This window comes from Martes martes, assembly GCF_963455335.1.
Source record: "Martes martes genome assembly, chromosome: 16".
NCBI lineage: Eukaryota > Metazoa > Chordata > Mammalia > Carnivora > Mustelidae > Martes > Martes martes.
This window is the reverse complement of record NC_137904.1, coordinates 43501051-43514245: the sequence shown is the minus strand read 5'-3', so window position 1 is coordinate 43514245 and position 13195 is coordinate 43501051. Positions and strand designations below refer to the sequence as shown.

General features: G+C 43.5%; 1 protein-coding gene across 1 annotated transcript; it reads right to left on the bottom strand.

Moving 5' to 3' along the window:
- Positions 1-916: 916 nt before the first annotated feature.
- On the bottom strand, positions 917-12801 carry CDC6 (cell division cycle 6). Its single transcript, XM_080826064.1, has 12 exons — positions 12648-12801; positions 11570-11754; positions 10142-10423; positions 9818-10017; positions 9174-9349; positions 8664-8770; positions 8080-8219; positions 6334-6434; positions 5119-5183; positions 2754-2956; positions 2029-2169; positions 917-1725 (listed from the first exon to the last, which is right to left on the bottom strand). Exons 2-12 carry the CDS (start codon positions 11739-11741, stop codon positions 1636-1638), a joined length of 1677 nt encoding a protein of 558 aa, XP_080682190.1. The 5' UTR covers positions 11742-11754; positions 12648-12801; the 3' UTR covers positions 917-1635.
- Between the last annotated feature and the right edge of the window lie 394 nt (positions 12802-13195).

Here is a 13195-nt window from a genome sequence, read left to right as displayed (position 1 = left end):
TCACGTCTCTTAAGGCTGCAGCATCCAATAAAATGTAATTTAAATCAAGCCCCGCATCTGTTCTCAATCCCATTCAGTCTCTGCTTTCCATCAGCCTTCGGACAATCTTTGCAATTATGCTTATTAACCCTTGTAGCCCCAGACACTCCCGGGCTTCTGTGGCCCTCAGCGGGAGTGAGTGCTCTTAGTCAAGGTGACAGGGCGAGAACATTCAGACTCAGACCTCGGACTAGCCTGCAGACTCTGCTCTGCCACACCCACTGGAGGGTGGTGTCCATTTCAGAGGGCTCTCTCTGTGTGTCCTTCTATCCCATACCATCTGCTGCGGTCCAGATCACATTGCAAGGATACAGTGGGCAGCATGAATGAAACAGTGGCCAACAGATCATTTGTACAATATCAAGTTCCTAAACTCAAGACATGTCAGAGGGGCCAAAGAGCTCAGGGAGCAGCACAGACTTGGCCACTGGCTCTCCGACATTTCCTATCACACATGGTTTGCACTCCAAGCATCTGCTTGAGTCCTAAAAGTACAGCCATCTCCCCAAAGGATCAGACTTAAGTTTTCTTCCACTTCCCTCAAAACTACCCCAACCCCACTGCCTGTACATTCAAGGCTGTCAGTGTTATAATGGTGCCCTCTGGTGTCCCCGCCACAAATTACCATTGAATGCCACTGGAAACCAAATCCAGAACAGGGGAGACTTGAATAGCCATATGGATTAATTTATCTATTAAGACTGGAAAAATCTGAGGTTTAGATGAAAAATCCAACCCCAAATGAAGGCATCTGGAAACAAGTGGCTTCATCTGAAGGCAGGTAAGACCGTGGGACAGTCTGGGGGAAATTTTCACATTGTTTGCTGAAAGTTTGAGCTCTCTTGAAATGTGCATGCTTATTACAAAGACAAAGAATGCAACTTGGAAATAAATATATTCACAGACCGTACAGTTACATTCCCTTTACCACCCCCACAACCTTTGGGAGTGCCCAAGAAACTCAGTGAGTCTTTAAAATGTCATAATGTGGAAGTATGTGCAACATGAACACAGTATACTCCAAAAAGAAAGAAATTATTTGATCAAAGGGTCCTCCAGGTCTCCATGTAGACTTGCTTATTTCTCTGGAATGTCCTTTTTCATTCTTCTTAGTCTAGCGCCAAAGTTCTATAAAACACACCAATGTCTGAAGAAACTAAGAGGTAAATACAGGCATAGTCCACCATATAAATCCTACATGCTGTAATACAAGCATACTGGTTAGAGACACACAAGACGTGGATGTAGTGAATATAATTAAAAAGAGTCTACTTGGTGGATTTTTAATGCATAAAAATAAGACCCAAAATTATTACTCTGTGTTAATATTCATCAACCTACAGATTAAAATTTATCAGTTTCCCATTAAAAAAAAGTCATATTGCAGGGCGGCTGGCTAGCTCAGTCAGAAGAGCATGCAACTTTTGTTTGAGCCCCATGCTGGGTGTAGAGATTATTTAAGAGAAAATAAAATGAAAAAAAAAAAAGGTCATATTAGTTTTCAGGCCTGGATAAAGTACTAAAATGAAGATTCCAGAGCTCTCTAAACGCCAGCGGGGTACTTCTGGGTAGCATATTAGTACACAAGAAAAGAATTTAAGGCAATCCAGTAGCTAAGATATTTCCAATTAAAGCTTTGTCTTTTAGAGCATGCTCTACTTCCTGCTCCTCAATCTTCAAAGACACCTGGAAAGAAGAGAAAAAGACTTTTCACGGTGGAGAACTCACAAAAGCCAAGTTTGTATTATGTAAACTTCTATCATGTTGAACTTTCCTCCCAAGAGGCAAGCAAGTTAAACACTGCTTTTTCAATGGCCTCCAGAAAATACCTCCTTCATACCAGTCCCATCCTCACAGATCTTGAACTCTATCTGACAAAAACAAATTGTTTACCTAACTGTGGTCATGTTTAAATCTTTAACAAAAACAGATAAGCTCTCCAAAACAGGACAATTAAAAAAGCATTATCAAAGGGGCAGTTAGTTGTACCTTTGTGAAGCGGGTTTCCTTGTTCTTCTTTAATCCTAAAATGCCCCTGGCTTCCAAGAGCCCTGAAAGTGACAAACACTCTGACTGGTCCACAGCTGCCACCTGCTGTTTGCGACAGACGTTACTATAGGCTTCATATAACTGGGAGAAACAAGGGAGAATACAAAAGTTGTTTAAAAGTTCTATCTCTTGTAACCTTGTAGACTCTTTTTGTTTTTTTTTAAAGATTTTATTTATTTATTTGACAGACAGAGATCACAAGTAGGCCGAGAGGCAGGCAGAGAGAGGTGGGGGCGGGGGGGGAGCAGGCTCCCCGCTGAGCAGAGAGCCCGATGCGGGGCTCGATCCCAGGACCCTGAGATTATGACCTGAGCCGAAGGCAGAGGCTTTAACCCACTGAGCCACCCAGGTGCCCCAATTTTCCCTCTTCTCAATAAAATCATTGAAGGCATTCTGTAGATATTGCCAAAACCTAAGGCAGGAGAGGAGCTTCATGTATTTCACAGGGAGAGGTAGAAATGAAGGGGAGGAGAAGAATGGGAAATTCTCAACCACAACCCAAGGGAAATAAAATCAGTTGCCTTTTACATGGGACCAGCATTTATTAAAAACCCACTTTTAACTCCTATCAGCTGGAGCATAATAATAGGCCCTTCGGACAGTATCTGCTCCGCGAAGCATTTTCGTCTCCACCCCAGCTCCATCTGCTGGGATTCTCAACTCACCTTCCCCAGAGTGACCTCTTTGATTTTCAGCTGCCGGGTCAAGAGCAGCAAAGAGCAGACCAAGATCTTCTGCTGAAGAGGGAAGGAATCTTGTGTTCCTTCTTTGCTCAAAGTCATTCTGTTACCATCAACTTCTGAGATGACTTGGGATATGTGAATAAGACCAACCCGCTTGGGAACCAGTGACTCAGAGGGTGATTTGCCTAAAAAGTAAATAAATCAGGCTTCATTAGATTTTTTTAAGTATTGTGTACATCGAGACAGATGATACTAAGTTTTAGTTGAAGGCAATTCAAATGCAGTCATGTGGTGGCAAAGCAGAGGTTCCAACTCTGTAACTAGAAGCCAAAGGATGAGAGACAGTGCTATCTTCAGAAAGACGACGACTTGGAAAATAGGGTTATCCTTTTTCTGCGCAGAATGGTAGGCTATTTTGTCCTGTAGAATGCAATTTAATGTCAGAGAGACAAAATCCACCTCATGAAAGAAGGAGGACTAGACAGAGGACTACTGTATTCTGCCTTGGAAATTCTCAGTATCTTGAAGATGAAAAGTACAGAACCTTGAAGCAAAGATGAGTATGCCTGGTAATCAAGAAAGGAAAAAAAGTGAAATGAGTGACTAAATGTGGACAGAAAAGTGAATCCTACATAAGTCCTCTAGACAGCTTCTCCAAATGACCTTTGAGTTTTGGTTCACTTGCCTAAGACGATCCACAACAGAGCAACACTTGAGAAAATGTCACTGGATATCTTAGCAGATAGCACCATCTCAGAGGCCGGAGGTTGGGGAACTGCCAGCTAGATGCCTAGGACTATGGCCTCATTGTTTGGAGATGCATGAATTGCAAGACAGAGGAGGGATTTGCTCTGTAACAACTTTTGCCTCAATTACTTCCTCAGACCGTGAGCAGTTGCCCCAAAGCAATCTGCTTCTATTTCATTACCATAACCGGGATGCTGCAAAGAACTAATGGTAGCAGGAAAACTAGAGATCACTGATCAAGTAGCAGTATCTTAAAGCTGAGAGGAATTTAGAGGTCTCTTCTTGCTCCCTACCCAAAACAATCCCAACTAATGATCATCTATTCAGCTTTTGTTTGAATAGCTTCAAAGCTAGGGAACCCGCCTATGTGTCAAAGGAGCCCAGTTAGTGCTATTTATTAGAAAGTGCCATCCTGGGGTGCCTGGGTGTCTCGGTCAGTTAAGCGTTGTAAGATCAAGCCCTGAAGTGTGGAGCCTGCTTAAGATTCTCTTTCTCTTCCTCTGCCCCTCCCCACTGGTGGACTCCCTCTCTCCCCTTCTCTTAAAAAAAAAAGTGCCTTCTTGTATTTAATTGAAGTCAGCCTCCGTATAGCTTTCTAGAACCATCCAAACCTAATAACACATACCAGAGGTCAAAAGACAGGAATTAGGTTAGTCTAATAATTTATGCCAGAAACTTACAACCTCCTTTAGCTACGTGTGCCAGCTGTGCTCACAGGAACATTGACAAGCCTAAATGTCACTGGTAGGAGAAAAGGGAATAATCTGAAAAGTTAAAGAGAAACCAGTATCTCATCTATGCACTGGTATATATTACCTACTGTCAGCCTAAGCAGTCAGTTTGGCTGCTTCTGAAATATTTTTATTAATTTTCTTTCAACGAATTGATAAGAAAAAGAAAGGAAGGCAGAAAGAAAGGAAGAGAGAAAATGTTTTCTGTGGAACTGTAGTGCTAGAAACAATTTTGATAACTCTGAACCAGTGCAGGAGTGAAAGAGGAAAGAAACAATCAAATCAGACTGTCCTGTTTCTAAAGATTAACACTGGATATTAAATACTGACAAGATATGTAGTTCATGGCCATTTTATATCTGCCATGACTAAGAACAAGGCTAACGGAAAGGAAAACCATTTTGTCATTTTTTAACAGCCTACTGTAGCAATATCATCTTCGTACCTCCACCCTCCTAGACTTGGCTAAAGGCTAAGCTATCCCAAGTTGAACCGGATTCTTTCACTGTCTGACTCTTACTTACTTTCCTCTCACCTATTTCAAGACCTAAAGTGAACTCAACGGAAGAACCCAGAGAGAAGCTGATCAAGCCTTACTGTCCACAATTTTCATTTCGAGAGCTTAGAAAGAAAACTTACTATGATCCAGCCTTTTATCTAACACCCTGGGGAACTTGTTTCCAGCCTGCACGGACTATAGGACAGAGAGGCCAGACAGAAATAAAGTAGATGAAACTGACAAAAAACACAGACATACAGAAAAGGGTAAGTATGGATTTAACTACATTCATTTTGTCTTTCTACCTCTTTTCTCAGAAAAGTTAAGCTTCCAATTATAAAGGAAGACGGGAAAGTGATAAACTACTTACATTCAGACAGCGGTTTGAGGACAGTCTGGCTTTTGACATCCGACTCTACAATTTCAATAGCTCTCCTATAAAAAAGTATTTCTAAAATTAATTTATGCTGGGCCAAACCAAACACCACACCAAACCACCAAGCTGAAAAAAGACACATGTTTTATAATTTTAAAGCCCCCAAACAAAACTGGGTTATGTCTCAGCTAAAGGGGACTTGGTTGCCTTGAAACAATTCACAGACCAGGGAATCTGAGAAACTTTCAGCACTATATGGTTTCCTCTTATAGATGCCAAGTAGGTCATCATACATTAAGCCAATAATAACATTTCGAAGGAGGAAAAAATGTCATGGATAGCAGAGAGGCTATGTGGGTGGGTGACTGCCTACAGAGAGAGCCAGTACCACCCATACACACTGGACCTAAAAGGGGAGTCCTAAATTCTATATACATATGATATGTGTAGGCTAAACCACACCAGCCTACATGACCATTGCTCATAGCTGCAGTCTTTACTCAAGTAGTTTGCTGACTAGGGGAAACTTTCAAATCCAGGATCATGCCATCTAGCAAAATAGGAAGAGCTTACTCTCCCACTGCTGTCTCCAAAGCACTTTGCCCACAGGAAGCCATAAGCCAGACCTGGATCTTTTGCATGGCAGTAGGGGGAGGTTGGACCAGCGGGCCAGCACAGCAAGTATCATTTTAATGGACCCAGTGTCCCTACTGGGAAGGAAGAGATTTCATCAGTCAGCGCAGAGGATTTCCCCAGCAGGAGGGGCAGAAGAGAAGGGAGAGAGAGAGGTCTGGAGTACAAGTGTGGGGGACCACCAACCAGAGGAAGGGGTGCTCACAAAAGCAAAAGAAGGAAAAAAAAGTCTAAAGGCAAAGATGGTTCAGGTCCATAAATAAACCTGCTTGAGATCAGCTAATGGAAAAGTAAACTGGAGTCTTTTTTAATACAAATGTAATTAACCAATCTATAATCACCACAGGGAGTGCCAGCAACATCTCATTTGTTTCTCCCTCTGTAGGTAATGGACTGATAATGTTTCAGACATTAACACGGTGGAAATGCAGAGCTCCCCACTGAGAAACAAGTCCTCCTTTCTGAGTGTAAAAAGTGGCAGAATGCAGCCTCTTAAGCCACATTCACTTGAGTTACACGAGACAATTAACAGCATTTCTTTTTTTAATAAAAGCAGCCAATAGTGCCATAACTCACCTGCAAACATCTAGCGCCTTTCGAACATCTCCTGAAAGAGCAGAGACTTTTCGGGCACAGAACTGAATTGCAGCATTGTCCAGAACCTGAACTCCAGACACCTTTGGACAAGACATAGGAGACGACAGCATGAACTATAAGATTTCCCCTTTTCTGTAATTTAGGTCCCAGACATAAATATTTTCACATGAAGTCTAAACTTGAATGGCCACCCTTTAGGGTCTAAGAGATGACTTTTCTGCTCATAAATAAATGGAAATTTCACACATTTAAACATTTTGTAGGCATGTGGTAGAGGCTCATGAATGGGGAAAAAAAGCAACCAGATATTAGCAAAACTAAACTAAAATCTATTTGGTCATTTTCTTTTCTTTTTTTTTTTTTTTTAAAGACTTTTTTATTTATTTGATAGACAGAGATCACAAGTAGGCAGAAAGGCAGGCAGAGAGAGAGAGAGAGAGGAGGAAGCAGGCTCCCCGCTAAGCAGAAAGCCTGATGCGGGGCTAGATCCCAGGACTCTGGGATCATGACCTGAGCCGAAGGCAGTGGCTTTAACCCCCTGAGCCACCCAGGCACCCCTATTTGGTCATTTTCAAAAGAAAGCTTTTTCATAGGTCCTATTGTTACAGGCCATTATAAAAATATTGAGGGGCACCTGGCTTGTGCAGTAGGAAGATTTTTTTTTTCTTTTTAAAGATTTTATTTATTTATTTGACAGAGATCACAAGTAGGCAGAGAGGCAGGCAAAGAGAGAGAGGAAGGGAAGCAGGCTTCCTGCTGAGCCGAGAGCCCAATGTGGGGCTCAATCCCAGGACTCTGGGAACATGACCTGAGCCGGAGGCAGACGCCTTAACCCACTGAGCCACCCAGGCGCCCCGACCCTGCGACTCTTGATCTTGTGGTTGTGAGCTTGAGCCCCACATTGGGTATGAGATTACTAAAAATAAACTTAAAGAAAAAAAAAGAAAGAAAAAAAATTATTGAGTGATTCCTCTCTTTTAAAAAAGGAAAAAACAAACAAAAAAAGATTTATTTATTTATTTGAGAGCACCTACTTGTCAAAGGGGGTGGGCAGAGAGGAGCAGAGGGAGAGGGACAAGCCGACTCCTCGCTGAGTACGGAGCCTGACACAGAGCTCCATAGGGGACTGGATCTCACGGACCTGAGATGGTGACCTGAGCTGAAATCAAGAGTCAAAGGCTTAAATGACTGAGTCACCCAGGGGCCATCCCTCCCCTTTTAAAAGGAGGCTCCCTGTTCATTGTGGAATCCACTGTGGGGCTTGAACTCACAACTCTTGAGATCAACACCTGAGCTGAAATTGAGTGGCGTACTCAATTTCAATTTCAAGTGGGTCAGTGACTGACCCACCCAGGTGCCCCTCTTCTCTTATTTTTACTCCAACCCTGAGGCATCCAATAAATGGAGCCTTGGGTGGAAATTCATATAAAAATGTTCTCATGTTGGCCCACAGGAACTCCCTGCTGAGGGAAGCAATCAAAGCAAAAAAAAAAAAAAAAAAATTTTTTTTTAGTAGGCTCTATGTTCAGTGTGGAGCCCAACGTGGGGCATGAACTCACAACCCTAAGACTGAGACCTGAGCTGAGATCAAGAGTCAGATGCTCAAATGACTGACTGAGCCACCCAGGCGCCCCTCTAAACAAAAATATTTTAGAAAGACTGTTAGGTTTCCCCACCAGAGGTGATCCAAGGGACACATAATGTGGTACAATGGGTGGCACTTACCAGATCAAGCCGATCCTGCAAGATAGTGGCTATCTGGTTTTTGGTATAAGGTGGGAAGTTCAACAGCCGAGGTTTACATTTTTCTCTAGCTTGAAGCCTTGGCAGAATTCTGTCCGTGAGATCCAGGGTGTTAGCGATACCTGAGGAGAAGGTAAATACTACCAGTCACCATGGTCAAATCATCTCAAAGGAAAACTAAACCCTTTGAAAGCTAAATACAATTTCCAGTTATAATCCTGCATTCCAACTGTTGCTTCCCACTAGCCACCCCACCCCCACACTTATTAGGTAAGATGTACATAGTCATTTGAGAATGCTCTTTCCAAGTTAGGTTTAGAATTGTTCACTGATAAGCAGGACCAGACACTCCAAAAATCAACTGTCTCTGAAATGAAGTATTATGTCAATTCCATTCAGACTTAACAAAGTTGATTTTAGTTTAAAACTACTATTATTTTATAATAATTTTTTTCATTTGATAAGAAAGCAGAAAGTTGGCTTAAGATAAAATAGGTGATAAGTAAGATGAAGCGATTAAAAAAAGAATTCTTTAGACCCATTGACATTAGCAACGGAGCACTAACCAATCAGCACCAATCGAGAATTGCTTAGCCACGGCCATTCGAACAGTGTGTACAATACATCCTGCCCTTTGCTGTCCAGCTGATCCACCTCGTCCAGCACCAGCACACTAAGTATAAAGAGAAACAATTAGTATCTATGTTCACCTCCTTAACTCTCCAATCTGTTAGATCTGGGCTGACTCCAGGTCACATTCCTATAGCTGACACCAGTTTGAAGGTCATCATCTGTCCTCTCTGCAGTCACTGTTACAATGATACCCCCACCATGACACAAAGTAATATACAGGTTTTTCAAGTGATTAGCCTAAGAACACTTTTTCCAACTTAAAATCAGAATGTGTATTTTTCCTCTCTTCTTTCCCGTTAAGCATATGTAACTATCTGTACAGCCAATATAGGAAATGTTCTTTTCTCATACAAACTGATACATTCAAGAGACTAGAATGTGAGTTTGCGGGCAGCAGACCTTGCAGATTTTCACAGAATAACATGCATTGGAGCACTACTTACATCATGGGGCCCTTCTCTGCAGTCATATGGTTTTCTAGTTTCTTCATCATGTCCTTCCCAGCTGGCCTGGATACTTCTTCCTGACAAATCTCCTGAGCAATAGCTGGGAATACAGCCTGGGCACTCCTCAAGGACATGCAATTCAGCATGATAGTTTTAAAGCCTTTCAGTTCCTTCTAGAAAAATGCAAACATGAGAGATACTTTGCCTTCAGATAAAGGTTTGTTGTTGTTGTTGTTTTTTTAAAGATTTTATTTATTTATTTGACAGAGAGAGATCACAAGTAGGCAGAGAGGCAGGCAGAGAGAGAGGAGGAAGCAGGCTCCTCACCGAGCAGAGAGCCCAATGCGGGGCTCGATCCCAGGACCCTGGGGTCATGACCTGAGCTGAAGGCAGAGGCTTTAACCCACTGAGCCACCCAGGCGCCCCCAGATAAAGGTTTGATGGAACCTGAAGTGTCTTTGAGGAGTTAATAGCATATAAGAGAATAAGCTCTATTTTCATTTGGAAAGATTTAGACAAAGAAACTAAAAACATCTTACTTGAGGGGAGACTTCAATCCCCTAAGCACATGCACCTTTCTTAACCCTTCATAACCAAGTGTCATTTTAGCAAGAGCAGCATATTTCGGACTCTCAGTGTACCTTAAGGTCTTGCAGAATTCGGCTTAAGCAGGCAGTTTTTCCAGTTCCAGGAGCACCAGAAAGATAAAGACTTCCAGCTTTTTTCCCACAGATGTGCTCCCTCAGGAAATTCCTGATGACATTCATCTCCTTTTCCCTGGCAGGCAGCCGATCCGGGACAGCTGTATTCAGGACCAGCTTTGCTTGCTGGTAGCAAGTGCCTGTGTCAGATGTGAAAGGACAATTAGATACAACAGAGGTGACCGAGAAGATCCACTGGGTTTCATCTGGAGTCACCAGCCTTGTTTTCAAGGCTGCATTAACGGTTGCCATATAGGAACGAACCTTCTTGCTTGAACAGTCTCACACATGCAGATTCTTTCTCCAGTGGACATCTCTGCTCAGAATTTGTTGTGATCTCTTGACCTTTTCTGCCTGACGAACGGATTTTGTTTTGGTGAGCTCTGGTTTGTTCTTTTTTGCTAGGAGACTTCATTGTCAGCTGATTGTCAAATACCAATCTGCGCCCCTTAGGTGAACGTGAGCAAGGGGGGCCATTCTCTTTCTTGCCTTGCTTTGGTGGAGAACAGTGTGGTAAATGGGGAGTGTTGCACAGATTGTCATCACCTGAAATACATTAAAATCAAAACATGGTCATTCATAGTAGAGGACAGTGAAAGGACTTGCAAAGATCTCTGCTTTTCCCAGAAAGAGGCAAGTTTCTTCCTCTCTTCCTTCTTTTATTTATTTATTTATTTATTTATTTATTTATTTGAAAGAAAGAACACAGAGGGGAGAAGGAGAGGGAGAAGCAGGCTCCCAGCTGAGCAGGGAGCCCCACGTGGGGCTCAGTACTAGGACCCTGGGATCATGACCTGAGCCGAGGGCAGACTTTTAACTGACTGAGCCACCCAGGTCCCAAGAGGCAAATTTCTATAGTCAAAACCACCAAAACAGACGGCCTTTCCTCAAGAAGCAAACATTGGCCACCAGATGGCACCACTGAATCTTACAACTACTTGGGAGAAAGCAAAGGGGTTTTTAGTGGGATGAAAATTCTAAGATTGTTCTAAGAGTGTTTTTCTCAATCTTGGATCAAATAATTCTTATTGGGGGCTGTCCTGTGCATTGTGGAATGTTTAGCAGGATATCTGGCCTTTATCCATTATGCCAGTAGCACTCCCTCAGTTCTGACAATCAAAAATGTCTCCGGATGTTGCCACATCACCCTTCATTAGAAACAAATGATCTGGGCACCTGGGTGGCTCAGTGGGTTAAGCCTCTGCCTTTAGCTCAGGTCATGATCCCAGGTCCTGGGACTGAGCCCCAATGCGGGGCTCAGTCCCAGGACCCCGAGATCATAACCTGAGCCGAAGGCAGAGGCTTAACCCACTGAGCCACCCAGGCACCCCACCAACCAGTGTTCTAAAACAAGAATATCCCCTGCTTCTCTTAATTTCACCACTAATGAGGTGAAACCTTCAAAATACTAGATAGCTAACTGCAAAGTCACAATACTGACAACTAAGTTCAAAATTAAGGAACTGAATACCAGAACTGTAAAGCAATTCAGAAGGTAATCTCAACAAGTCACTTAACTCTGAAGTTCAGTAAATGAACACATCAATCATTCTGAAAATAACCAAAGTGAACAAAGTGGTCTTAAATGAACTTAGGAAGCTGCTTCAAAGGACGAGGCATCTTATTTTTGAGGAAAGAGAGGTCAATATCTACCAGTCAAAAAGTTGTTCTTATATACAATGGATATCTCACCAAGACGTTTTCTGGGGCTTAGAGGCAGAATTTTTACAGAACGGCGTGTGGCCTGGAGATTGGTCAGGTCTACTTTGGTGTCTCCAGAGATTTTAGCTTTGTCCAATGTCCGAGACACCTTCTTTTTTGGAAAACTGATTGTAGCCTGTGACTGGGATCGGGTTTGAGGCATGATGGCAACACGGCTGGGTACAAAAAAAAGAGAACAGGACAGCCAGTCAGTATCTAAGAGTGACAGAAAAATAGCTAACATGGAATTTATACCAATAATCAACATTTCGTAAGTAAATTATAACCATATTTTAGCATTCAGTTCTGCTTCACACCCAAATCTGAGCAATAATAACAAACACTTATTGTCTACCTACTATGTGGAAGACTGTTGTTATAAGTATTTTCTTTTATTCTTTTTTTTTTTTTTAAAGGAGTCTCTGCACCCAACGTGGGGCTCAAACTCACGACCCCAAGATCATGAGTGGCACACTCTACCAAATGATTCAGGCCCGCGCCCCTCTGGCACTGACTCATTTAAGTTTTAAGACGACCCTAGAAATTGGCACTCTTACTCTCCTTATTTTACTGATGAGAAAACTCAAGAGGCACAGAGATCCAAAGTCATAGCAAACCAGGTTTTCTGGCTCCAGAGCTCAAGTTCTTAACCACTTGAGTGATGCAGTAAGTTTAATAAGTTTATCTTAACAGATTTCTACAGTACTTCTAATTCCCTCACTCTTGGCACGGGGTGTGTCTTTATCACCAGCTTAGCCCAGCACACGGCCACATTTACAGTCTTCCCTCCGTCTGGCACTCGGTCCCCACCCCACACCCTCTCAACCCCACCCAGGAACATCTCCCTCCTACAACATTCAGCCCCTTTATTCCACGCACAACTGCCAGCCTATTTCTTTCCCTTACCCCGACCTCAGACCTCCGGTGATCTGAGCTCTTTCCTCACTTCACCTCGAACCTCAAGGGAGGCTGCGGCCCTAGCCATCGCCCCTCTCCCAACTCCGCTGCCTTCCAGACCCTAAACCTCCCTGAGAAATCATCTGCTTTCCACCCCACAAGGCTGAGTCACCTCAGTGCCTGCTCTTCCTCACGTCTCTCGCACACGGCTTCAGGGACTCTTCAGCCAAGCTCCCGAATAAACTACACACCAGCAGCAGTAAAGCCAAACCGCGCTCGCGCCAAATCTGCAAAGCCTCAGCTTTACCGCCTCCCGCCAAAGGCCAACCAGGCTTCTGATTGGCTGTCGCTACAGCACTGCGCGCCTTGGCCACCGCCCCCTCCTTCGCGCCCAATCCAGTCGGAAGGACCACAACCAATAAGAGAGCCCCAGGTCTCCGAGCCTTTGTGAAACCACGCCCGCCGAGTAAGAGGGAGTCTACATCCGGGGCCCCACGGAAAGACGCAAGGTTGCAGTGGGAGCGATTCTGGGTAAAGCCAACGAGGATCGCCGCAAAGGGCAGCGGGAGATGTAGTCTCAGCTGCACGCGACTCTGTTTCCACGCCCTTCTTTCCATTGAAGGTGCGGAGGTGTGGTTGCCACTTCTCTTGGCCGAACGTATCCATTTGTATTACCCCAATGGGATACATATTAAGTGAGCTACGATATAACACCTATCA